The 26,486-nt window shown below is 41.2% G+C and overlaps 1 protein-coding gene across 3 annotated transcripts in view; it reads left to right on the plus strand.

Moving 5' to 3' along the window:
* FYN (FYN oncogene related to SRC, FGR, YES) overlaps positions 1 to 26,486 on the plus strand; it is a 79,268-nt gene that overhangs the window by 11,042 nt on the left and 41,740 nt on the right. The window contains exons 3-9 of one of the 3 annotated variants that reach the window (XM_006879032.1): positions 6,234 to 6,332; positions 9,141 to 9,244; positions 10,245 to 10,394; positions 14,492 to 14,647; positions 17,109 to 17,288; positions 19,747 to 19,823; positions 19,920 to 20,073. In XM_006879032.1, coding sequence (XP_006879094.1) covers positions 6,234 to 6,332; positions 9,141 to 9,244; positions 10,245 to 10,394; positions 14,492 to 14,647; positions 17,109 to 17,288; positions 19,747 to 19,823; positions 19,920 to 20,073 — 920 coding nt within the window. Of the gene's footprint in view, positions 1 to 6,233; positions 6,333 to 9,140; positions 9,245 to 10,244; positions 10,395 to 13,978; positions 14,144 to 14,491; positions 14,648 to 17,108; positions 17,289 to 19,746; positions 19,824 to 19,919; positions 20,074 to 26,486 lie in introns of all 3 variants that reach the window. The other 2 variants (XM_006879031.1, XM_006879033.1) reach the window with 2 other exon arrangements.

Consider the following 26,486-nt stretch of genomic DNA (forward strand, 5'->3'; position numbering starts at 1 on the left):
AATGGAAATCCAAAATCTCTGTAAATGTTCATTAAAATTATTTTTAAAAAAATTTTAGAAAGACTGTCTACCTAGCCACACGGTGGTAAAACTTGGGAAATGTGATGTATCAAGGCAGACATTAAAATTGTCATCCTCATCACTCGCAGGGAGATGGATAAGTTTTGTTTTGTTTTTACCTTTTTTACTTAAGTACATGCAGAAAAGTGTACATACCACGATTGTGCAGCAGCTGCCTTTTCACATACCCAGCACTACCTGCTCCCCTGGCGCCCTCCTCAAGGCGCCTCAGGAATTTTTTAAAATAGTAAGCAGCTGGCCTTTACTGAAGGCTTGTTCTGTACCAGCCCTGAGCCGAATTACAAATGGTCTCATTTATCCCGCACAACAACTGCATGAGGTCGATAGTGGCATAGTCATCCTCCTGCTGATGAAGAGGCTCGGGTCAGGGAATGCAGAGTGCACCGAGCCAGCCAGCGGCAGGGCCACGGTGGACATGTGAAGATGGAATCCCGAATGCAGCATCAGGTTTGGTCTTAGACCTGGAGACCGCCACAAAACAGGACTCAATTCTTACCTGTGACACGTGGTTTGGAAAGGTTGGCTGAAAGGTGAGAAAGGAGGGAAGTGGACTTTGATCTAGTTTATTTAGGATTTCTCATTGTTCATTTGAGGAGTGGTCAGTCTGTAAGTGGTATGCTGCTAAACCAAAGGACATACCTCTCCGGCAGTTTAAGTCCACCAATAGCTACAAGAAAGAAAAAATGGCCAATCTCCTTCAGTGCTATTTACAGCTTTGGAAAACCCACAGGAGGGTCAGCAGTGAGTCAGTAACAACTTGACAGGAGTGAGTTTTTGTTTTATGGTTAGCTTAGGAGTCCCTAGTCCCTAGATGGTATAGAGTTAACACACTCTACTAACTGAAAGGTGGACTGTGTTCTTACAGAGATAGACGTGGAAGAAAAGCCCGACAGTCTACTTCCAACCGACCAGCCACTGAGAGCCCTGTGGAGCCCAGGTCTATCCTGACCTGTGTGGGTTGCCATATTTCCTTCCGATCAATCTCGATGGCATTGCATCTTATTGTTAGTTTGATTCTCAGATGAATGGATCCTCAGACTCTGAATTAAAGATTCCAGTAACTTTGGTTTCTGAAATAATGCCAAACCACCTCTTCCCATTTTGTGTAAGATTCCCTAAATGCCAAGTTTGTTTAGGAATTTTTAAGTCCTTTCTAAATTCTCAAGTTCAGCCAACTCAAAGCGGACCCTCCATTGGGTTTCTGCGGCTGTGACTCATACAGGAGGAGGTATAGGCTTTGGGTTAGTAGCACACCTCCCATCAAGTTGATTCCAGTTATTAAAGCCCAGTTTTGCAAGGTCAAACTCATTATTTATCCCCTTTATTAATCTGTATAGGACCGTCAAATTGAAATTTTAAGAGAAACATTCACGGAAGAGCCATTGTTTCTCAATCTGTATTTTGTAATTTGTGTGTATGGGTCTTGGTGTTTACAAAAGACTTAGAGCCTCTGACCCTGTTCTCTTAGGAAAAAAAACATTACAAAGGTTTTCCTCTACCCTCTTTAAAGTCTCCCTCCTGCTGGCGGAACTCCTCATCCAACATGCTTATGGAACTTATGGAATGCCCTTTTTCAAGGGTAGGGGGGAAAGTACGGTTTTTGTAATGAATATAATATCCTGAAGTCAAGGGTAATAACAGGGAAGAGAAAATCATGAAGGGAAAACAAAGCAGTGATACAGAACCAGATGGCTTGTGTCTCCTTCCCCTCCCACAGCCTCTCCCAGGCCCTGGCTCTCATCCCCTGAGAGAGAGGGTGGGAATGGGGTTCTGCCCTCCCTGGGGCAGCTGCCACACCTCCCAGTGCCTGTCCTCCCCCTCCCTTCCCCCTTCCAAAGACACAGGAAGCCACAGGGCTGGCTTTTAAATGCAGTGTAAACCATGTGATATGTGTGCGCACATATGCCCAGAACGAGGGGCACTGTTGCTCCATTTGTGTAGACTGGGGTCTCTTGGGCCTGTTCTTCAGAACTCAGTGTAGTGTGTGGGGACATCATTTACCTTGAACTATATAACTCTACAGAATGTCTGACTTCATCCATTTCATTTTCTATCATGACCAATGGTTTGCCACCATGCTTCTTTAAAATGTATTAAGTGTTCAACACAAGATAGTGTTGTGGTCATTATCTTTAGTAGTACCACTTTTCCTCATGTATTCGTTGCATATTTTCAGTTGTAAATTTGTCATGTATGAAGAAATGTTAGTTTCCAATTCAAATATTTGATAAAATTATTTTGGATAAGCTATCTAAAAGTAAAATGAGTGAGTAATGGCCAGATTTAGAAAGATCGCAGCATTTAGAATAAAAATACTCCATGCCTCAGCTGTTGGAAGCTGGCTCATGTTGACAGATGCCACATCCTGGCTGCATCAGGACTCAGGGGCCTCAACTCCAGGAACCACAGCTCTGTAGGGGCTGAGGGCCAAGAAGATTTAGGGACAAACTCATTGATAAGTCTCTAGTTTAAAAGAGGGGAAGTAGCTCTTACAAGACTTTGAAAGCTTCTAGACCAGAGCCAGAACTTAAGTCATATATTATAGTCCAAGCAAGACAGTCAGAGATGTTCTGACCAAGTCTGAATTAATGAAAGATTTGAACCATGAGAGCATTTAGTTTTAATAATACTGTTTAAGTACAATAATACAAATAAAGAAATAAAAAATGTGTAGTAGATACCCTGTTTTTGTCAGTCAACATGATTTGTAAAGAGCATGTTTTTGGTGAGTAAATCGGTGCAGCTTCTACTGTGATTTAAGAGGATCCCCTCACCCCCATTTGCTCAACAGACTTTCTGAGCACAGCATGTGAAGTTTACTACATAAAGCGCTGAGTCCTTTTCAACTCATGTCTCTTTTGATGAAGAAAATAACCCTGAAAAAGAGAAACCAAATATTTTATCTTTCTTAGGACTAACTGAAAACACTTGTGAGATTAGAGTCACTCAAGAAATAGTCAAGAATTCTTGCTACATGACTTTAGAATGAACTGATCTTTGGATGCTAGTATCTGCTAAACTGTTGAGGTGGCAAGACTAAAAGTCTCCTGCTCCGTGGCAGAAAGATGAACAGTCTTCTCCCGTGTGATTTACTGCCTCTGAGAAACATGCTTGGAGGGTCAGCTATGAGTCAGTGCCAATGGCATACTACAGTAAAAACAAAGACTAAAATTATATCGTTAATGCCAGATTTGAATGGGAAATTGCTCATTAATTTCAGGTTACCTGAATAAGTTTATCCCAGCCTGCAGCAAAATTGTTTTGGCTTCTTGCTCCACTTGCCATTCCCATGAACCCTACAAATGATGTTAGACTTTTTTTTAACGAAACAAAGATGAACTCAGTGAAGGCTATATTGCATTAAAAAAATAATCCTCTGGTACAAGATACTTTAAAAAAAAATACCAAACCCAACAACCCAACAATAACCCATTTTGGAATATTTCCCAGATGAAGTGGGGGTATGTTTGAGAGACAGGGAATACGATGGATATTATTTTGTATGGTGAAATGTCTCCATCTAGTGGCAATTCAGAGGAGTAAAGGTTGTCACCACAAAGTGAAAATCATACTGTCTGCATAGTCATTTGTCACAATGCAGTATTTGAAGAAAAAAAAAATTAATTTCCGCATGTGTACTCTGATGATCTTAGATGGTGTGTTTACAACTGAAAATATTTCTTTGTGCATGGTGGGACCATAGACCTGATACCAGTACTCAGCTGTTGACATTTTTTAATTTCATGGAGTTGAGACCCAAAAGGCAAAAGGATGTGATGTGAATGTAGCAAGATGTAGTGTCCGCTCAGCTGGTAACAGTCCAGTCGTTAAGTCCTGTGGTATGTTCACAGGTGTTTGTTTCATAACTTGTATTGGCTACTAACCAAAAGATTGGTGTTCTGAATCCACCAACCACTTCACCAGAAAGGATGCAGTGTGTTTCCATAGACTACAGCCTAGGAAACTTATAGAGCAGTTCTGCGCTCTCCTTTTGGGTCCCTACACGTCTGCATCAATGTGACAGCAGTAACGTTTTGTTCGCATGTCTGAAGTGTTTCAGGGGTAAAAATACCAAGATGAAGTTATAAAGAACTTCATGTGTTTAAGGACAATTACCTTCCTCTTTCAGTTCATTTCTCATTTCAGTTTATTTAAAATTTATTTAATAGGGTAAAAAAGGAGAGCTTTGGAAACTTTTTAAAATATAATTGTAAGAAACCATTACTAGCACAATTTGTAAGCTATCTATGTTGCTTAATAGGGCCACTAAGCACTTTTCCTCAACAACATGTATAACACATGTTGGCTTCTCCCATTTCCTCTGTTGCTGTACTAAATTCTGTCTGGAGTCATGGATTCCCTCACTCAGACTTGGCCTTTAGAGACTGGGACTCTGGAGTGAGGCCTGAGTTTCATGCTAGAGGCTGGTTATTCTCCTTCTAATTAAATCAGTCTGGGGAGGACCTTTACCAGGGCCAAAAGCCAACATGTTTTCTTCCCTGGCTGGAAACTTTGACACAGCGCCCAACCAGAGAGTGATTTAAAAAAAAAAAAAAAAAAAGGATCATAGATTTAGGTTTCTCTTCTACCAAGGACCATAAAAGGAGGAAGAGAGGGCTCTGGGCCTCTGGTGTAAGGGCTGTATGTCAGCACAAGCAATTTCCCAAATCTCTGTTGGCTCCAGGACAATTGCACCCTCCCAGTACCTCCCCCTCCTGAGCTGAGCCTCGTGGTAGGATCTGTAGATACTCAGCAGATGTCAGAGTTACAGCCCTAGATACATCTCCTAACCATTGTTCTTAGAAGCAGCATGCATTCTGTCTCTGCTCTTTGTCACACATAAAACTATGTGCATCAAAGCATATGAACTTTAACCATTGAATTTGCTAATTTGTTTTCATGTATTATAAGCCCTCCCTTTCGTGCTTTTCCCCCCACAGCCCTGGAAGCCACACACATTGAGACCATACTAAACCACTGCCTAGAACACTGGTCCACACAGTGACAGAACTAACAGTCTTACTGCCATAGTGACTTTTTCCATCTTCTCCTTCCCTATACACACACAGCTACAGCCACACTTTCTCTTCTGCCTCCTAGGTTTAATTGTAGTTGTTGTATGTCATGAAGTCAGAATCAACTGATAGCTGACCCTCCAGCAGGTTTTCAGAGACAGTAAATCACACACCAAGAAATTGCCCGTCTTTCTCCCATGGAGCAGCTGGTGGATTCAAACCACATGCCTTTGGGATTGCAGTGCTGTTTCTTACCACAAAGCCACCAGGGCTCCCTAGGTTCAATCTGATGTCATAAATATTTGGTGAAATAACCTCAATTGTGAATATTTGAAGAAAGCTTAACCTAATATTGCTTTTATCACTCTAGCTGCAGCTAGGTGTCTCTTACTACTTTCTGTTGAGTCATTTCCTGGTGGCCCCATGTGTTTCCCAGAACTGAGTTCCATGAGCTTTCGTTGGCTGCTCTGGAGGTGAGGTCCATAGGGAGTTACACTGCTAACCCAAAAACTGTGCCTCCACTAGCGGGTTTGGATCCACCAGAGGATCTGAAGGAGAAAGCTGGGCAGTCTCCACCCGTGGATTCATAGCCTCAGGAATCTAATGAAGTTTCAACAGCAATGAATTTGTGTTTGTGGAAGTTTCTTATTTGTTTGTTTCTTAACCTTCCAAAATAGATCTCTGGACCATTTTTCTAAAGCACTTTTGGGTGGATTTGAATCTCCAGTCTTTCCTCCACTCATTAATGGCTGAGTGTATTAACCACTTGCCCACTCAGGTAAAGATCTATGTTCCCCTTTTACTAGAGGGAAAATATTCTCATCCGATGCTGGGCTCCTTTCTTGGTTGATCAGCATGCATAATAATGTACTTGCATAGGTTGAAGCTGGGTTCCTTTCCCCTTAGTCCAAGTCGAAGACACTTCCCAAATAAAGTATGCCCCCTACGCAAGAGTGCTTTCTTATATAGCCAGGTCCTGCAATATTCTCATCTAATCAAGGCCAGAGGAAAAGGGTCTTCAGTCCAGCTGGTAGGAGGAGGACGGGACACAACCATCTACCTACAGCACTGAATCTAAGACTCAGAGACCTTGAAATGGTTAACATACTCCTTTCTCTTCCCTTTTTTTCTCTACAGTGAAGGTGATTGGTGGGAAGCCCGATCCTTGACAACTGGAGAGACAGGCTACATTCCCAGCAATTATGTGGCTCCAGTTGACTCCATCCAGGCAGAAGAGTATGTTTCATTTTATGATATTTCACTGAACTTGTTGCTAAAAGTTGGTTATTACCAAAAGTCCTAGTACCCCTGTTTGTTGGTTGAAGAGAAATTCACTAAGGGCTGAAAGAACTTGCTAATATGCTATTGTTTCTTAATCTTTAGGCCACAATGTTTACCATGTCTTTGTAATATTTATACTGTTACTAAATCAGTATTTCCCTTTAAGCCTGCTCACTTTTAAAAACTTCTTATTTCTTTTAAAAGGAAATTTTATATATCAGTTTCCCAAAAGGAAACCCAGTTTTACTTTCCATACATAGAAAATGATCCTAAAAATGCAGTGAAATTCTAGCTAGACCTTATTTTATTGTCAGCATAACATTCTGTTCAATCAGCAGCCTGCTCTCTCTGTTGAAAAAGAAAGAGCAGGAAATATATGTTAAAGGTCACACAGATTTTTCTCCTGCACTCAGAGGTGTTAAAGAAGTACTCTGAACACGTACCTTCCATCCCCAGGTAGCGCACATACAGTATGTGTCTCAGAACTCGGAAAATACTGTGGTGATAGAAATCAAGTGGTTCTTCATATCACTTGCACCCTCAGTTGGTTTCATGGATCATAGATAGAGAGCAGTAGTTCTCTGGCCTGAGAACTCCAAAGGTAGCAGTTTAGGGCCAAGCATATTCTAAATGAGATAACCCTTAATTCTTTAGCCTCCAGTACAGATTTAAGGGAGCTTCCAGTGTGCAGAATTACTAGAGAGACTGGTTGCAGACTCTGTCTTCTGAACTGGGGACAGGGCGGTGAGCCCTGATCTCCAGACGTGGAGGCCTAGCCTCCTGACATTGATGGGTCACGGCTCCTGCTCAGTGGTGGTGGTCTTACCTTATCCTCGCTGAAGGAAAGTCAAGACAAGTCAGGCACTGAACCCCTGCCTTCGACTTTGTTATTTCATTTTGCCCTTGATTTATTTAAGGGCTACAAGGCGGATTAGACGCCACACCCTAGCCAAATCCCCAATTGGATCGTTCTCTTGTCTTTAATTCCCTTTTATTTCTGCTAAGGATATCTATTTTCTTTCTGACGAACAAATACTCCATCCTGAGCTCATTTTTTTTCCCTTCCTAGAATACATGTTTCATCATCTGTGAATGAAGGACTTAGTATTGAATTTTATGTTAGGGTAGATTTGCATACTTTATTGTGTTCTTTCAGAATAAATGATACCACCAAAATGGAGCATCACTTCAGCTTAATAGGGGAATTATCATTTAAATATTTGTGAGGGTTAACTTTTTAAAAATTAAGCATAATTGTAAATACTAATGGTTTTTCATATGCAATTAATTACTTTTAAGATACTGCTGCTTCAGAACACTTCATTTTTCTAACAGTCGTTTTTTGCATAGCATTTTAATTAGGTTATTGATAAAGTCTCTGTAAATTATTTGTCACAAATAATGAATGTCATTCTCTTTATACCAACTACTGAACTTTATAAATATCAATGTTCTAGAGGGGCTTCAGGCCTTTTGTTCATAGGGTTGCTATGAGCCATGCTCAGACTCGAAGACAATCAACAACAACTACTAGGTTAGGGATTGTTGCGCAGTTTGGAGCCTATAAAAATCAGCGAAGAGTTAACACATAATGTGTCTCTTCTGATTTTCAGTGAAGCTCTTTCATTCACAAAAGAATCTGACAATGAATACATAATAGCTGTGTTCAAATATAACGAATCAAAAATTTATTTTAGAAGCAAGATCCTTTCACAGTTAAGTATTCTAAAAATTGTCCCTGTGCGCAGATTCCATTGGAATGCTCCAGCATTCTCCCTTGGGCCCTCAGAGCACCTGCTTCTTCATTCAGCATCTAAGTACTGAACTATTCATTAATTGTCAGGCAGTAGTGAGGGCGTGGGGGATGTGAGAGAATCAGAAATTTAAAAAAAAAAACCCACACAAATAACAGAGGTTAGACAGGGACTTGATGTGATGCCTCTTAAAGTGGTACAGGTGTATCACTTAACAGGGAGAATATTTAAACATTTACAGCACCGAGTGGTTTTTAAGAGCATGCTTGGTGATGGCGTGTAGGTATCAGAAGTGCACAATAGCCCGTTCCGCAGCTGTGCCAAAGAGAAGGCTTGCTGCGGATCACAGTCCAGAGGCTTACTAAATGCCCTTTATTTGCCCAGGCCCTCCTTCCTGCTGGATAGAAAGAGAAGAATAAAGCATGCAAGGGCAGTAGTTGTCTCAAACTAGGAGTAGTCTGTACCATTTTTACCCTGTGTTCCTCTAAGCAGAACATTACCAAAAATATCATATGTCTTTGTTCTTTGTCCATTTGAACTGGCCTTTTTTTGTTTTTGAAAGTGAGTGATTAATGATCTTTGCATGCACTGTGACTGTGTGTTGTTATTTCCCAGGGGTTGTAATTACACTCAGAAATCAAGGGTCTTGCAGATGAGCGTGGGAAGGGTCTCCTGCGGTTGCCATTTCAAAACAAGGTCTTAGGTTTCTCCTTTGTGCATGCAGGTGGCAGTTTTAACACAAACCAGCTCCTGTCATCTCTGGAGGGGAGGCAAACACCCACAGTTCAAGTCAGATTTTTTTTTTTTAAGGAGTGAAAGAGATGGATTAGGGATAGAATCAGAAATAGATTGAAAGAGAATTGGTTGAGCTAGAGGAGGAAAATGTGTGTATATAATAGGCTAAGGACAAAATTAGAGGTGAAGGGGATTAATGGACAAAAGGCTGACCCGGTTCCATTTTTTTAAATGATGGTTACAAAATCGTTCCTTTTCTTGATCTCATTTCAAGGTGGTACTTTGGAAAACTTGGCAGAAAAGATGCTGAGCGACAGCTTTTGTCCTTTGGAAACCCAAGAGGTACCTTTCTTATTCGAGAGAGTGAAACCACCAAAGGTAAGAGAATGAGCTGGAGAAGTTGGCTTGTCATTCAAATCTGTGGATTAGTCAGAGACGATGAAAAGCTTAGTGCTAATGTACAAGAATTTTTAAATGGCACACATCCTCCTGCCTACTGAGTGAAGTCCTATTTTCAGTTTTCCCTCCAGGCTTGAGAACTGCAGAGAGCTCCAACTAAACTACAGAGGCTTCAAATCAAGGCCTTCATCCCAGAACAGGGACTCGGGTAGCTTTACTCCTCCAGGCGCCCAGGATCAGAGAATTTTCAGATGTCCGTTAGAATTCTGATTTCTCTAAAACTCTTCATCCTAGGGAGTCAATCATACAGGTTGTTTTGTTTTCCTTTAAAAAAACCCAAAAAACCACATAACAATAAAACTATAACTGAGGATCTTACTACTCTTCCTCTAGTTGTTGTCACATTATTTAACAACTCATCAGAGCCCATGGAAGGGGATGACTAAAGGGAAAATAAAGGTAGAAGCCATTAACTTGACTGGCCAGACACTGGCTGGCTGCACCTTTTCAGCGTGTGGAGAAATAGAAATTCGAACCTCACTTCTTCAGAAACAGCATTTAGGTTTCTTTGTGCACACTCACTGTCCTCTCTCCTCCCGTGATGCCCGACGGGCACAGGAAGCTAGGAAACCAGCTCTGCCATGAATCTAGGCTTCTTTTGTTCTTTCCCAGTGAGGATTATATCTGCACCATGTTAGGCAACACAAGTGTGCTGAATAAAATATTTTCCGGGGAAAAAATCCTGGAAGCTTTCCGTCTCGAGGGTAAAATAATTTCATTGCTAATATCTTCTGACATTTACAGGAAAACAAGAGGTATTCTCATTCTATGTACCAAGTGGAAGACTCGTGTGTGTGTGTGTGTGTGTGTGTGTGTGTGTGTGTGTAATTATTAATCTGAATAATCAAGTTGATGAGACCTAAAAAACAAATATGAACTCAAAGTGATCATAATTACTAATGCTTAGCATATTTCCCAGGTGCCTATTCACTTTCCATCCGTGACTGGGATGATATGAAAGGAGACCACGTCAAACATTATAAAATTCGCAAACTTGACAATGGTGGGTACTATATCACCACCCGGGCCCAGTTTGAAACACTTCAGCAGCTTGTACAGCATTACTCAGGTAACCTTAATTCTAATTACTATGACCCATTTGGGTACTGGAGGGGATGTGGGCAAGCCCATGGGTGGAAAGGTAAAGTGTCCCAGCAAATACATAAGTAAAATGGTTTTCTGTGCTAAAACATGTGTCTTTGCAAAGTTAAAAAATGTCTACTCTGCCTAAAGGTGGGGCCTTTCAAAGTAGGATCTATTGCCACTATTTCTTCCTATTATGTTTGTCAGTAGATTCTATAACCTTCTAGCTCTTTAGGTAGGAAGTGCTGATTAAATTTTAAAAAGAAACAGAAATCATTTAACTGTATCTTCATCTAAAAATCCTATCAAGGCTCATTCCCAGCCCCCATGCACTTAATAACTCTGTAATATGAAGAGCCATCTCTGGAAGGACCCATCCATGGTACCACTACAGACCATGCTGCGGACCGGCTGTAACTGTGCACCCAGCAATGGCTGTGCAGGCGTTTCCTTCTCATGACTAGATGAATTTTGCAGTCCATTTATTACTGTTCTCCATCTCCACTATGTCCTGTTTCCTAAGGATGCTTGGTGGTGCAGTGCTTAGTGACTGCTAGAGTCGAGTCAGAAATACCACAGAAATCACTAGAGAAGTGAGGCTTTTCCCCCCTTGCCAAGTATAATCTGTAGCTTTATAGTATACACCAGTCTAATGTTCTGTGGAAGAATCCCGTACTAAATTTACAATTTGAAATACATACATTTTTTAGGACACTAATGAGCTAGTCTGCAGTTCAACCCCGTCCATCACTCTGCAAGAGAAAAGACATAGTTAATCAAGCCCTGTGAAGAATGTTACTTTTTCTTTTTTCTTTTATTACACTAGTTTATTTACAAAATTCTAATACATTGCTTTCCAGACCAGATTCTTCCAATTTCCCTCACTCCCACCATTAAATTGTACAACCTTATTATTAATTCCCCTCCCACACACATCCTCATCCCTCTGCTCCCACCCTTGGATCCTCTTAAGAGTGTTACTTCTTGTCATCAAGTCAATTCTAACTTATAACCTACAAAACCTTGAGGGCAGTTCTTCTCTCCTTTAGTATTACTGTGAGTCTCTGTATGCTCATTTACAGATCACAAGGACAACAACTGCCTAACTAGACTCACAGTCTTATAACCCACAGTACATCTACAGTCAAATTAAACCTTTAAAAGTAGGTGAAGGAAGCTCTGGTAGCTTAGTGGCAAGAAGCTGTGCTGCAATACCAAAGGCGTGCAGTTCAAATCCACCAGATGCTCCCTTGGAGAAGGAGGGAAATCTCCTCTTGTTCCAGTCAGATCTGATTCAATGGTACATAACAAGAAAGGGGCCGGGGCGGGGGGGAGAAAGAAATAAAAAAAATTTAATCCCTATGCACATCAAAAATATTAAAAAAATAGGTGAAACTCTGTTCAGACACCTGCATGTCATCATTATTTTCTTGTTCTTTAATTATCAGATGTTCATACATGCAATTTGTATACTAAGAATTTAGTTTTCAGAGATTCATGGTTCGAATCAACCAGACGTCTTGCTGGAGAAGAAGAGACAATCTCCTCCTGTGCCAGCTGGATCCAATTTGATAGTACACACACAAAAAATAATATTAAAGAAAAAGAATTTAGTTTGATGTGCAATTTGTTAAAACAATTGCTTTATTTCCTAGATTATTATATACCTATGTGATTATAGGTATATGGATATTGTTGTGTTATTGTTGTTGATTGCCTTTGAGTCGAGCTCAACTCATAGTGACCCTATGAACAAAAGACCTGAAGCCTTTCTATAACTATCATCGTTTTTCAAAGTTCATAGAGTTTTCAGAGGCATGTTGTTTAGGAAGTTAGGTTCATATATAAGTACAAGTAGAAATTTCCCATTAAGCCAATGGTTTCCTATATACATTTACGTATTTCTTATATTTCTACAGAACAATGACAGGCTTCCAAAATAATATGTGATATTACCTCTGCAGTTGCCACTGATTAAAAATAGATACATTTTTTAGGACACTAATGAGCAATTGAGAAAATTGGCATTGGAATATTAATTGTTTAATCAATGCTTTAATGCATTGGGTAACTTTTTCTTGATGTAGATTCTAATGAGATATTTGAAGAAAAGTGAGCAGAATATCTCTCTGAGTTTAAATGATATACTCAGAATGCCTGCATGTTGTAAGGATTTCTCAAATGCTGAAATATATTTCATTACAGCCAGACATCAGCAGGATCCCTAGGGTTTGGATCATTTGAAAATATTGTGTTGGAAAGGGCACCTTAATAACATCATAAAGCTGGGAGGAGAGAAGAGATATGAAGTGCAATAGGCATTTTTTTTAATCTCAAAAAAAATCTATCTTAAGTTAGATTTGTTTTTATATTGGCTTTTCCTCTCCCCTCTTCCTCTCATGCCATAAAATGCCTTTGAAATATTGACACATAAATAATTTCCTGCCTAAACACCTCAGAACCTGGTTCCATCAAAAAGAATAGAATAAGAGTTAAGTTTCAGCAAGATCCTCGAGAAAAGACAGCACAGCCTTTGCCTTTTCTAGATCTCCAGCGGGGGTGGAGGTAAGGCAGGGCTCTGTCCTCACAGCCCAGACTCTCTGCAGTTTTCTGCACCTCCCTCACTCCTTATTTTCTATTCCCTTTTCTCACCTGGCTGATTTCTAGGTTGGTATTCCCCCCTCTGCACCACTTAGTATTGGTAAATTCTTCAATGCATATTAAAAGAATACAATAAATATGCCTCAGAAACACTCCATCTGAGTTGATAACTGCATTTTCTCCTTCCTCTTTTCAAGGACAATAGAATTCACTCACATCCTCAAGTTTCTGCAAATTTCCGTTTCCATTCTTTTCTCCTTTCAAACCAGACTCCTAAATTATATGCCAGAGACTGTTATAAAGGGGAGGAGGGGAACGCTATCAAAGAAGCTGTGTAGGATCATCTGACTGCTAGAGTGGAGTCAGAAATAGAGAGATCGCTAGACAAGTGAGGCTTTTCCTCCCTCTGCCAGGTATAATCTGTAGCTTTATGGTATACACCAGTATAATGTTCCATGGAAGAATCTCATACTAAATTTACAATTTGAAATCTATTTGTACCAAAGAGATCCCCAGTCCCCTGGGTAACCTAGATATTAGGCTGGTGAGAAAACAGTCATGCTGATATACAGTAGTCTATGCCTGTGGAAATGGGGGAGGGGAGCGGGATTTGGAGGTTCCAGAAGGCATGTGTTAGCCCATTGGACTGAAAATGTTTTTCTTTAGTGAGTAAAGAATCCAAACTAGACTTATATCTACACATACATGCATAGACTATGTCATACAGGAGTAGATAGGATAAACCCAGATTTCAAATGTCCCCTATTCTAACCTACGTGATTATGCTTCTACTCTTTAGTATGTGGTGTCTAATCTTCCATGATGTTTATATTTCTCTGCTAATGCAGCACTGTTCTGAGTACCACTGTGTGCTGGCCAGCATGGATTTGTGTACCCGTGTTTTGTTTCACGTGTTCTGCTCTTCTCTCTCTCTCTCTCCTGCTGCTGTCTCCATCCTCGCTCCATCAGAGAGAGCCGCAGGTCTCTGCTGCCGCCTAGTAGTTCCCTGTCACAAAGGGATGCCAAGGCTTACCGATTTGTCTGTCAAAACCAAAGATGTCTGGGAAATCCCTCGAGAATCCCTGCAGTTGATCAAGAGACTGGGAAATGGGCAGTTTGGGGAAGTATGGATGGGTATGCTGAGATTCAATTACTCTATTATTAGCTTCCTCAGCTGGGGAATCCCAGACCTCAAAAGATGGAAGGTGAAAAATGATTTTGGAATGTCTGCAAAAGAAATAGGAAATTAATTGAGATTGGCTCAAATTGTACCTCACATGAGTCTCAATCCTTAAACCAGTAAATGGTACAAGGAATAAACCAGCCTGCATACAATGTCTTGCCTATCATTTCCAAATGCAAATATTTGTTGAATAAACTTAGTGTCACCCTGAAGGGCAAATCACCTTCCATCTTTTCTAGTGCATGCATAATGATGGATTATAAGGATTGTGTTTTCTTTATTAATTCCCTTTCCTGTAGAGAAAGCTGATGGTTTGTGTTTTAACTTAACTGTGATTGCATCAAGTTGTACCCCACAAACTTCTGGATTGGCTAAAGATGCTTGGGAAGTTGCACGTCAGTCGTTGTTTCTGGAGAAGAAGCTGGGTCAGGGGTGTTTCGCTGAAGTGTGGCTTGGTAAGGCAGAGGGCACATTTTGCTTTGGCTGCTTCTTAGAGCCAATTAAAAGGATGCTTTTGAACAAAAACACACAGCTCTACATGCACAGCCATTTGGACCAACGCATTTAACCTCGATATCCAGATGGGCACAGCCCATCCAGATCTAAAAAAATAGAGTGATTCCTGCCTCATGTGGTTAATTAAGACACCCACAGAACAGGAAAACAATACAGTATGAATCTGGTGCTCCTTCTTCCTAAGAGACGGGAAGGTAAGATGTTATAGGTGGACGATTATGAGGCAAGACCCTGGGCTTTCTGTTCATTGAGCCCAGGTTTGGAGATACACTATATCTGATTAACTGTGGACAAGAAGCTTGTTAGCCTCTTGAGTCTCAGTTTTCTCATCTGTAAAATTAAATGGTACCAGCTTCACAGGATTTAAGGATTACAGCATGTTTCTTTAAGGATTACAGGATGGGACAGTATGTTTAAAGTCCTTTGGAAGGGTCAGACACACTGCACTGGCCCTTCCCAAGTGCTTATCTAACAACCTTTAAGTAAATGGCACCTTTACTTAGAGTAGAAGCAGTAGAGACCAAAATCCCCTTCTGTTGAGGCAGACCTGATTCCCAGTAACCCTGTCCTGGGTTCCTGAAGCTATTATGTATGAGAATAGACCACCTAGCTTTGTTCCAAAGACTGGCTAATATATTGGAGCCAATAAAAATCATCTATCAGTAAGAAACTGATTTGACAGTGATGCTTGTAAAATCATCAGTTTGAGCCCACGTAAAGGAATAACAGGTGCTTCTTGTTATGTGTGGATGTCAGTGCTAAGGCATGATCTTGATTAAAAGAATTAATACATTTAAGGTGTTAGAACAGAACCTGGCACATGGTGATACATGGATATATAATATGTATATGTACGTACACTTTCATTCAGAGACATGCATATATAAATAAATATATGTACTAGATTTAGTAGTATTACCAATATTCTTGTATTTCAGAGTTCACACAATCATGTCCATATGTCTCTGAATTAAACTCAGATATTGTAAAATATCTAAATATGTCCAATTTGTAGTTGAAGTTCTGAGTCCTAAGAACTTGAATCACATTTTTCACATAGTCAGTACTAGATCCTAGGTGAAAATTTCTTTTCTATTTTTCTTAACTATCATCAACTTTAAATCTCCACATACACCATTAAAATTTTGTTTCCCATTGACTATAAATCACCATTTTGTTATCATCCAGAGTGCAGATGGATATTAGAGAGGACTATATCGTTGTTTAAAATTTGGACGTGCTTATATAGTAGCAAAAGTTCACTTACATATTCTCAAATTTCACATTTATGTTTAGTACTCGGATATTTGTAAGTCATTCAATGAACTTTTCTTTACTCCCTTTGTTCTTTCATAATTTTTATAGGCCTTATTTTATAATTACTTAAACTACATACTTAACAAGGCAATAAGAATTGTTCCACTTGACACAGTTTTTCAAATTCTAAAGTCAATTATGTATACAAACTAATTTAAACCAGCCTTCTTTTTCAAAGTGAAAATAATATCAGTTAAGTTAGCAAATTTTTCTTTTCCTTTTAAAAAATAGGTTTAACTCAGAGTCACACAGGACTGTTAATGAAATACGCAAAACCTAGAATTGAGGGAAGGTAAAAGGGCCTAGACTGAAAGAGAATTGAAATATAATCCAGTTTCATCCCATATTTTACAGATGAAATAACTGATGACTGTCTTCATGCAGTCCTTGCTTGATTTTAACATTCTCAGTTTTAAATGACTGTGTTCCCTCTTAACTACCATTCAGTTTTTTCAGTCTAATTGAGAAAAGTCAGTGTTATTGTGGCTGGCCATCAGTAACCCTGAGGGATTTTCCTTACCTGGTTGAAGGTTGGCAAGTAGCCTGAGGACTTCTTACCAATGCTTATCAGCGTGCTTAACTATTAAAGGACTCTGTCAAGTGTGTCAGACAATTAAAAGTCAGAAAGTAATCTCCAAACATCCTCAGATATGTTTTTAAAATGGCAATCTTCCCCAAAGCAGAATTTAAATAATCTCGTTTTTTCACATTACTCACTACCTGAGAAATGAGTTTGGAATGGCTAGGCCTGCCCTAATCCCTAGACTTCATCATCATAAGAGGGAGCAGAGCTTTGGGGTTAAATTTGTGCCCGCGTGGCTGAACAAGAAAGAGGATAATATATTTAAAATAAGGGAAAATTCAAGAATTATAGACTGTGCATAAGAAAGACACTTACTCTTTTTTAAAATACTTGATAGAGTCCTTAAAGTTGACCTGTATTTTGTTCCCAAAATTAAGCTTTCCATTAAGCTTTTTTTTTAACTTAAAATGTTTACATTATGCAAATAGCTATTGTGTTTTTTAAAAGCTTCCTTCTAACAAGAATCTTTGGCTTGACTTGATGTTATGGGATGTTTGTAGGTACCTGGAATGGAAACACAAAAGTAGCCATAAAGACTCTGAAACCAGGCACAATGTCCCCGGAATCTTTCCTCGAGGAAGCACAGATCATGAAGAAGTTGAAACATGACAAGTTGGTCCAGCTGTATGCGGTGGTGTCTGAGGAACCTATCTACATTGTCACTGAGTATATGAACAAAGGTTGGGCGATGCTTCTCCTGCCCCCCTCCCAATAGCCTAGAGGGGTTACTGCGCAAGGAAAGAAATGAATTCCCATCAAGAAGTGCTATTTGTGTGCTCTTTAATCAAACATTTCAGAAGCAGACTTTGATGCTTTTTTTCCACCCTAACACTTAAGTGAAAGACTTCACCCCACCAGTCCTACCAAAGAGTCCAGGACTCCTAAATAATTGTTACAGAAAATCTTTTTCCCTTGGTTTCAGCATACCTTTCATTACCTAGAACATAGGGTCACGACAGAAAATTCAAAGCAGAGAATAATTTGGTCATGAAATGGTTATTCTAGGGTTTGGCCCAGAGGACTGTAACTTTTTGTTATTCCCAATGCAGTAGCATATGGTAAATTTCCTGTTTGCAGAGCTGAACCATCAACAACAGACACTAGTTTGTAGGCTAAGTTGAGTCTCCATCATTATGACATCTTATTTTCTCCCCTAGCTTGTTTCTTAAGCAGTAAATGAAGAAATGGCATGCTTTTAAGGAGTACATTGTGTCTTCCTTCTTTCTCCTCCCTCCCCTCCTCTCTTTCTCCTAATCAAAGCAATATTGTTGGGGATAAGGCCCAAGATCAGTTTGTATTGGAAAACTTGATGAGTCAAGTAAAAAGCAAACAGCCTTACTAGGCAATGCACTGTGCATCTGAGGACACCACTGCACTTTTTCTTTTCCACATATTTTTAAATATATTTGGAATTTTTTTTCCCTGGCAGAGTGTTTATATTTATGTCCAAGATTATTTTGTAAATAATTTCATGATCAAAGAGGGAGGAAAAAATCCCTGGAAACCATCATGATCCTCCAGCCTCTGCAAATGATTATCCAGCCTTGGTGTTAGTCTGAGCCTCCATGAGCTGTGTTACACTAATGGCTCTGCGGCACCACCTGTTTGCATTCAGATGCCTGAGTTACAGCTTGGTTGGCTGTGGTCTAAGTAGGAGGAGCTACTCGCACCAACTGTAATTCTCAGATACTCTTTCCTTTATTTAAAAGTCTATAAATAAGTTAGGCCAATTGTTCTCTCACTCTACCATGTATCAAAATCACCAGATGTTTAAGACAACAGATTTCTGGACCTGACATCCACTGGTCCAATAGGGTCCCATCCATTTACATGTCTTGCAAGTTCCCTGGTGATGCCTTAGCTGCTGGTATGATGACTACATTATGGGAACAACTAAGTTGAGCTGTGTCTTTTCTCTCATTGCTCTTTTGTGTAGGGTTGAATCCAGATGACTCTTCCCATTCGCCACAGATCCTTTTTAAGGATATTAAGGAAGATTAAGCCTCATTTCTTCTGTTTTTATCAAATTTTTGTTGTAATCCTTAGCAATGGAGTCCGCTTTTAAAAAACCTTTTTCTTGTGATTTGAATTAAAGTTTACAGAGTAGATTGGTTTTCCATTGAACAATCCCTACACACTTGGTTTTGTGACATTGATTTGCAATCCCCTTCCCATTTTGTCCCTGTGTTTACTGGTTTCCATGTGGCCCTCTTTTCTATCCCTTTCCACTTTCTGAAGTCTTCACTCATTCATTCATTGCTGTCAAGTCAGAATAGACTCTCTGCTGACTCTCCAGAGAGTTTTCTGAGGCTGTAAACTGCACAGGAGGAAATTGCCCATCTTTCTCCCATGGAGCAGCTAATGGATTTGAACCTCCCTGCCTTTGCATTGACAACATCCTTACCTAGTAGGCCACCAGACCTCCCTTATCCCGGGCCAAATGCTGCTGCTCTGATCTCATAGTGTTGGTTGTTCATAGGAGTGTGTGTGTCGCTGCTGTTACTGTTCACCTTATGCTGTTTGTTGTTCGGTACCATTGAGTTGACTCAAACTCAGAGTAACCCTGTGCACAGCAGATTAAATCCTGCGCCACCCTCAGTCTCCTCTGTGTTCGAGCCCATTGTTGTAGTCACTGCATCACTGTCTCTCCTTTGATCCTCAGCTTCCCTATGCATGAAGTCTTTTTCCGGGATGCACTCCTCCTGATAACATGCCCAGAGTATGTGAGACAAAGTCTCACTCTCCATTTTGTAGCTGAACGTTGAGCCACGGGAATGAGCTCAGTTCCAGCCCTAGACGGTTGTCTGAGCACCATATCTTGGGGGTCCTACCAGTCTCTATCAGACCCATAAGCCTTGCCTTTTTATTATTTTGAGTTTTGGTCCACATTTTCTCCCACTCTATCTCCAGGGCCCCTCATTGTGATTCCTTTCAGAGCAGCCATAAAAGTATTGCCCTTAAATACATAAAATTTTCTCAGTCCTTTTTTGTATAAACCTGCTGATGGCATTATTCCATTAAACTACCTTATTATGTTTAGAAAGTCATTTCCTTTAGAAAGGAAAACTATTTACAGCCCTCTCTTGGGAATTTTTGTCTTTCAAAGTAAATCATAATGGTTTTATGTTTTGTTCCCAGGAAGCTTACTGGATTTCTTAAAAGATGGAGAGGGAAGAGCTCTGAAATTACCAAACCTCGTGGACATGGCAGCACAGGTATGCCCCGTAGTACCTGGGCTCGTGCCTTAACATGAGCAGTGTGTCGGGGCCTCGAGACCTGAGTGATATGTCCTGTCCTCTGGGTTTCCATAGGTTGCTGCAGGAATGGCTTACATCGAGCGCATGAATTACATACACAGAGACCTACGATCAGCAAACATCCTGGTCGGGAATGGACTAATATGCAAGATTGCTGACTTTGGATTGGCCCGGTTGATCGAAGACAATGAGTACACAGCAAGACAAGGTGGGCATTTGCATGATGAATTGTTTCTGTCTGAGCCTTCTTTCTTCCTAACTGTCTGCTTTTGAGTTGTCATTCCTCAGCGAGGCCTTTTCTCCTTGGTCTGCCAGGAACTTGAATACACTGCAGATGGAAAGCCTCTGTGGGATTCATAGATAAATGATGTGTGGCTTGTCAGTGATTAGGTGTCCACTGTGGCCTCCTGATAGGTCACCTTCCTCACAGCATCCTGGGCTGGGATACTTGGTCTTTGGAGAAAGGACAGTAGAAAGTCAAGTTATCAAGTTATAACTTATCACTCAGTCAGAGTTGCAGCAGAGAGACACACTCAAATTATAGAGTTTAGTATTGGGGTTCTTTACAAAGGTATGGCCTGCCTTTAGGAAAAGAATAGGGTATCGGATTCCAGAGCTAGTAACAGAGATGGAACCAAGTCAGAGATGAAAGGAAGGAGTGGGCACTGGAGCAGGTGGTGGCAGAAAGGGGTCCCCTTTGGTAGAGAGCGAAGGTGTGAACAGGCAAGGGGAGCCAGTACCAGATCTCACTGTTTAGCCTCCTAGATCTTGTGCAGAACCCAACCAGAGGCCAGATGCCAAAGGTCTCCAGCACTGTAGTTTCTGTGGGTTCAAGAGGAGTCCCTGTGTTGCACAAATGGTTCAATGCTTGGCTGCTAGCCAAAGGGTTGGCAGTTTGAACCCGCCTCCAGGCACCTCGTAAAATATTTAGTGGACAGCTGCTTCTACGAAAACTCTACGAAGCAGTTATCTTCACATACAGAGACACTGTGAGTCAGGATCGACTTGATGACAAAGTGGTCCTTAGCAGGGAGAAGGAGGGAGAGAACACCTAGAGGGATTGTGGAAGATAACAGCACAGCCTCGGAAAAACTCTGCTTCCCTTAATCATCTCCCTTCACTGCACTCCACACCACAGATTTTAGAAAGTAGCCTCTAGAGATACACATCCTAAACCACGAGCCACTCCAGTGAGGAAGTTTTGCAGATACCAGTAGAACACCAGGTACAAGAGAGGGAATTCCAAAAGGATTTCTCTCGGCCTTGATATTCACATTAATGGTCACCAGGTTAATGTAGAATATTTGAATCTGAGGAAACAGGAGTAACATTCACTGTTGTTTTTAACCAAAACCTATTTCTTATTCCAAGTAAGACTGAAGAGTGACTGGAATATATTATAGAGTGATGCTTTCTACTGGATTTCATAATGGCTACCTCTGGAATTTCTCTCCCTCTCTAGATTCTTTCATTTCATGCCAATTCTCCCTTCCTTTTATTTGACTCTGAGAATGGAAACATTCTCAGCAGTCAAGCAATGAGGAAAAAATGTTAATCTAAGACCCTGGCTGGTAAAGATACTGCCCAAATGTTAAATTACATGTTGGTCAGGCAGCTCAGCTGTTTGGATTTTCCCAACACATGGCAGCTCTTGTCCTGCAGCCAAATGCCCACACAGCAAGCAATTCAGACACAATACAGTTCACACACGCGTGTGTACCAGCACACATACACACGCACGCGCGCATACCCACCAGTGTGGGCCAGATGGCTGTAGCTGTAAGCTCTAAAGGCACTCTAGTGGCTGTGATTGGCACTGGAAGTCCAGAGAGAAATGAGAGTGTGATTTTTGAAACAAGGTGAGCAGAGAGGCTCTGAGGGACGACTGGGTCTGAGACCTGTCCCTAAATGAGGAACTTACCCTGAGGCAGTCCTGTCAGATCTTTGCTTCTCTCAGATCTGGAGCAAGAGTGAGTGAAGACTAGGAGACGGGAGTATCTCGCTAAGGGAAGAACCAGAATACAGGTCACGCTTCCTGCTTATCTGCACATCCTTCTTTGAATGAGTAGACTCTTCATGCCAACGGGAATGGGCCAGGACTTGTTCCACTTTTCTTGAACTGTGTACTTTGCAGAATTTGCAGTTAACTCCAGAATGCTTGATGAAGGAAAAAGTTATCAAGCCAAGAGCCAAAGTATACCAGCAAGGGTGCTGCTGCTGACAGGGCCGTGATACTTGGTTCAGACTAGGCCATGGAGTGCAGTACCTCATGATGTGGCCCTAGCTAAGTAGCATCCAAGGGAAGATGTGTGAGATGTGCCTCTTTAGCTTCCCTCACGTCATCCTTCAGCTTGTGGAGCAGGATGGAGCTGCCACCCTCAACTCTGTCCTTCACGGCCCTGTGTCCTTTCCTATTTAGTGCTCTATGACATCAGCCTCACCACCCTCACTTTCCCAGATGCTACCTGAACCCCTTTTGAGTGCCTTTAGCACTGTAATCCTTATACTTAACTTCCAAATAGAGGGCCTCACTCATTGTTCTTAAGATTTATTTCTTCTCCCAGCTGCTTCCCTTTTTCAAAAGTCTCTACTCTATGCCAATCCGTGGAAAAAAGGGTGAAGAGAAATAAATTATTTGGAGAACTAAACTAGGTGGTGAGCAGTAGGGCCTTATGATTTCAACAGAGAATAAAGGAAATATTGTCCTACGACAATAGGGAAGGCAGAGGCACTTACGTGATGTCTACCAGGAATGTCTTCTCCGTCTGATAGAGACTGAGAGGAAGTGGGGAAAGAAACAGAAAATAGGCTAAAAAGGTTAAGTAACATACCAAGTCGCACAGCTGGTAAATGGCAGAGCCAAGACTTGAATCCAGGAATAACTAACCCAGCTGCACCTACCCTCTTAAGCTAACTACCTCTTATCAAGACAGTAATTAAAATTACTAGGCTAGGCCATGATGAAATACCACTTCATGTCCTCAAAGATGAGCTATAAATAAAAAAAAAAAAAGAAGACGACGACGTGCTGGCAAGGATGCAGAGAAATTAAAATACGCATCCAGTGCTGATGGCATGTAAAATGGTGCAGCTGCTATAGAAAACAGTTTCGTTTTGTTTTCTCAGCAAGTTAAACAGAATTACCAAAGATTCTGCTCCTAGGTGTAGACTCAGAATTGAGAGGAGAAATACAGCACGGAAGTACTACTCAGAGTAGTCGAAAGGTGGAAACAGCCAAAATGTCCACCCCAGGTAAAAGGATAAATGGAGTGGGGCATACACCCGGGATGGACCGCCGCCCGGTCATAAGAAGACATGGAATTCAGATACCTCCTGAAATAGAGGAATCTGGACAACCTTAAGCTGAATCAAGTAAGTCAGACACAGAAGGACAAATATTTTATGACCTCAATTAAATAAAATATCTCGAATAGACCAATAGAGACTAAAGTTTACTAGTGTTACCAGGAAGAGGCAGGAAGGAGTGAAGAGGAGATTCATTGCTTAGGGACACTGAACTTCACTTAAGAAGTTCTGTTCAGAAAATTTGGAACAACAATGGTGATGGTGGCACTAATGAATTAATGTCTTGAATAGATGTAAAAAAAAATGTTGAAATGAGAAATGTTGTTCACTGCTGTTGAGTCAGAACCAATTCATAGCTGTCCTTCCTTTGGGGTTCTGAGGCTGTCAGCTGCACATGTGAAGATGGCCTGTCTTACTCCCTCAGAACAGCTGGTGGATTCGAACCCCTAGAGAGGAGCAGCCTTTAGGTGGCAGTGCAGCTCTCTACACACCACACTGCCCAGAGCTCCGTAGAGATAAATTAAAAAAAAAAGATTTTGTAAGTAAGTCATAAGAACTCTGGTGGCCTAGTGGGTAAGGAGTTGCACTGCCAACCCTAATCACACAATTTGAGGCCACCATTTGCTCCACAGGCTAGAGATGGGCATTCTCCTCGCATATGGTTTCTAGGTTCTGAAAATCCATTGGAGGGTCAGATATGAATCGATTCCAGAGCCACAGCAATGAGTTGAGTTGCTGAATTGACCCTTCAGCTGCTCCTCTCTGGGGGTTTAAATCCACTGGCTGTTCCAAGGGGGAAAGATAGGCAGTCTCCTCCTGTGCAATTTACAGCCTCTAAAGATCCACTGGAGGGTCAGCTAGGAGTCAGTTCTGACTTGATGGCATATAATAATAACAACAGGAAGGGGGAAATTCAAACTATTGCTTTTGAGTCAAAACCAACTGATAGCTGAGCTTCCAGTGGTGTTTCAGAGGCTGTAAATTGCACAGGAAGAGATTGCCTGAGATCTCCCAGGCAACAGCTGGTGAGTTTGAACTGATAGAGAGGTGCAGGCTTTCAGATAGCAGTACAAGTCCTTAACAGATTATGCCACTGGAACTCGCTGATTTAAAGAAAAGGAGACCTTAATCAGGATACTCAAGATTCTCTTTTTTTCTTTCTGTTTTATCTGAAAATGTTTAAGGGTTACCTTCTAATGTGCATGTATGAGGATGAAAAAGGCCTTCATTTTCAGGCTCTGGGGAAACCCAGCTTTTTATAAAATTGCTCTCAAGGCCTTGCCCTGGCCTGGCCTCTTTTCCAGGCAGAAAGGATCTGGTGTGTATCTGTGGTGTACTCTGCAGATGGCATGCGTGCTGCGTGCTGAAGTTTCTGCCGGGGATTAATCAGCTCCTGCAGACAGCTGGTCCGTGTGCCTAATAATATTTGCAAGTCGGGTTTTATGTTACCCACAGGCCACAGCCATGCTGCATCTTGATTATGGAAGTGCAGGCAGTATTCAGAATCATGTGCCAAACCCAAGATATTTTAGGATTGTGAATGACAATTGTTTTTCAACAGTCGTGTCTCCCGTCTAAGAGTACCCTGAAATGTTTGTCTCCTCCCTTGGAGGGTGGATGAGGTGACATTCCACAGAGCACTGGCAGAAGTGGAACGTGGAGCTGTGTTAAGTAATCCTTCGTGCGTTCCCTTCCTCCCACCACCCACACCCACTAGCTTCAGGCTGGGAGCAGGTTCCAGAGCCCAGAGCCTATGAGGGTAGTTTTCTGTCAGCCACATTCTAGAGGCAACCAGAACTTGTTTTGAGCTTGTTCATATTCTCTTACTACCTTTCTGTCTCAGAATTATAGTTAGCCATAGGTCTTTGCTAAATTCTTTTCAATCAAGATATCTAGCAATGCCAACATTAATTACTTGAGTGTCATGTCTGTGAAAAATAGTTGGCTTATTAATAGTAAGAAATCTGAGACTGTGCAGTGGATCAGTCAGTATAAAGAGGAAAGATAGAGGGTATTTACATCAGGAAGAGCTAGGATTGATACCCAGCTCTCCCACTTCGCAGCTCTGAAACCTAGAGCAAAATGTTTCACTCTTTCAGAGCTCAGTTTCTTCACCCATGAAGTAGAAATGCCTATTACCTGCTTTGTGCATTTCCACAAGATTCCATGGAATAATGCTTCCAAAGTGTTTAGTAGTGCATGTCCAAATGTTAGTTGTTACTATTATTATTTTCTGTCTAAGAATAATTCTTCAGTTGCATGAATTCATTTTATATGTAATAGAAAGGCCCAGACACTATCTGGGGAAAAGAAGGGAGGGATCAGAAACAACTTTCAGGTGTTTAGATGTAGATGATCATGCAGACAATGGTGCTGGCAAGAGATATGAGATATTCACAAGACCTTATTTCTAGAGGAGCAGTTTAAATTTGGTTTGGGATTGTTGCATTTGAGGTGGCTGTGGCAGTGCATCTTAGTGGAGGTTCCACTGTTGGAGAGGACAATCTCAGTTCTCTCACCTGGCCCTCCTGCCACATCTGAGTCCTCTGCCTCCCCACATCATGACCCCTCAACTTACCTGTGGTCTCTCACTCCCCATGTTCACTCACACCTTCACCAAGGTCTGATCATAGCCACATCCCTTCTCCAGCCCTGCACCCCATCCCCGAATTATTCCAGAGCCTGTCTCAACCCCACCATTACCGCAGGCATCCAAGGGTCTGCCTCTCACTGTCAGGTGACCAGCATAGGCAGTTGTCACTAGCTTTGCTTTCCAAGATTCACAGCTATCAGTGCCATCAAAGCTCACGCAAGCAGACCGGAAACAGTGGGAGAACTCTCAACAGGCTCTTGTTTTTCTTCCTAAGCTTGCGGGGAGCTCATGCCGACTAATGTTGATTTAAACCTAACATGTTCAGACAGATCTGGCTTATGTATAAGAAGGACTTCCTTTTGTGGACACATTCTCTTTTTTTTTTTAATTGAGTTATGATATACATATGGTAAATGCACAAATCTTAAATGTGCAACTCAGTCTTTACATATGTACCAGCCCAAAGGAGAAGATGTTTATGTCCAGCACCCCAGAAGACTCCCTCATGCCCCCTGCTGGCCAGCAAGCACCCGGAACAAACCACCCTTTTGCTGTCCATCATAGTTTAGTAATTGAACTTCAGAGAAATGAATGATGGTCTTACTCTGTTGTGTCTGGATAGTCTCCCTGAGACTCAGGTTTCTTGTCTGCAAAATAAAACTGATCTTGGTGGACTTTAAAATTATTTTGAAATTTCTGGGTTACATAAACAGTTAAGCACT

The sequence above is a fragment of the Elephantulus edwardii genome, unplaced genomic scaffold (genome assembly GCF_000299155.1).
Source record: "Elephantulus edwardii isolate Elephantulus edwardi_28Jun2011 unplaced genomic scaffold, EleEdw1.0 scaffold00002, whole genome shotgun sequence".
Taxonomy (NCBI): domain Eukaryota; kingdom Metazoa; phylum Chordata; class Mammalia; order Macroscelidea; family Macroscelididae; genus Elephantulus; species Elephantulus edwardii.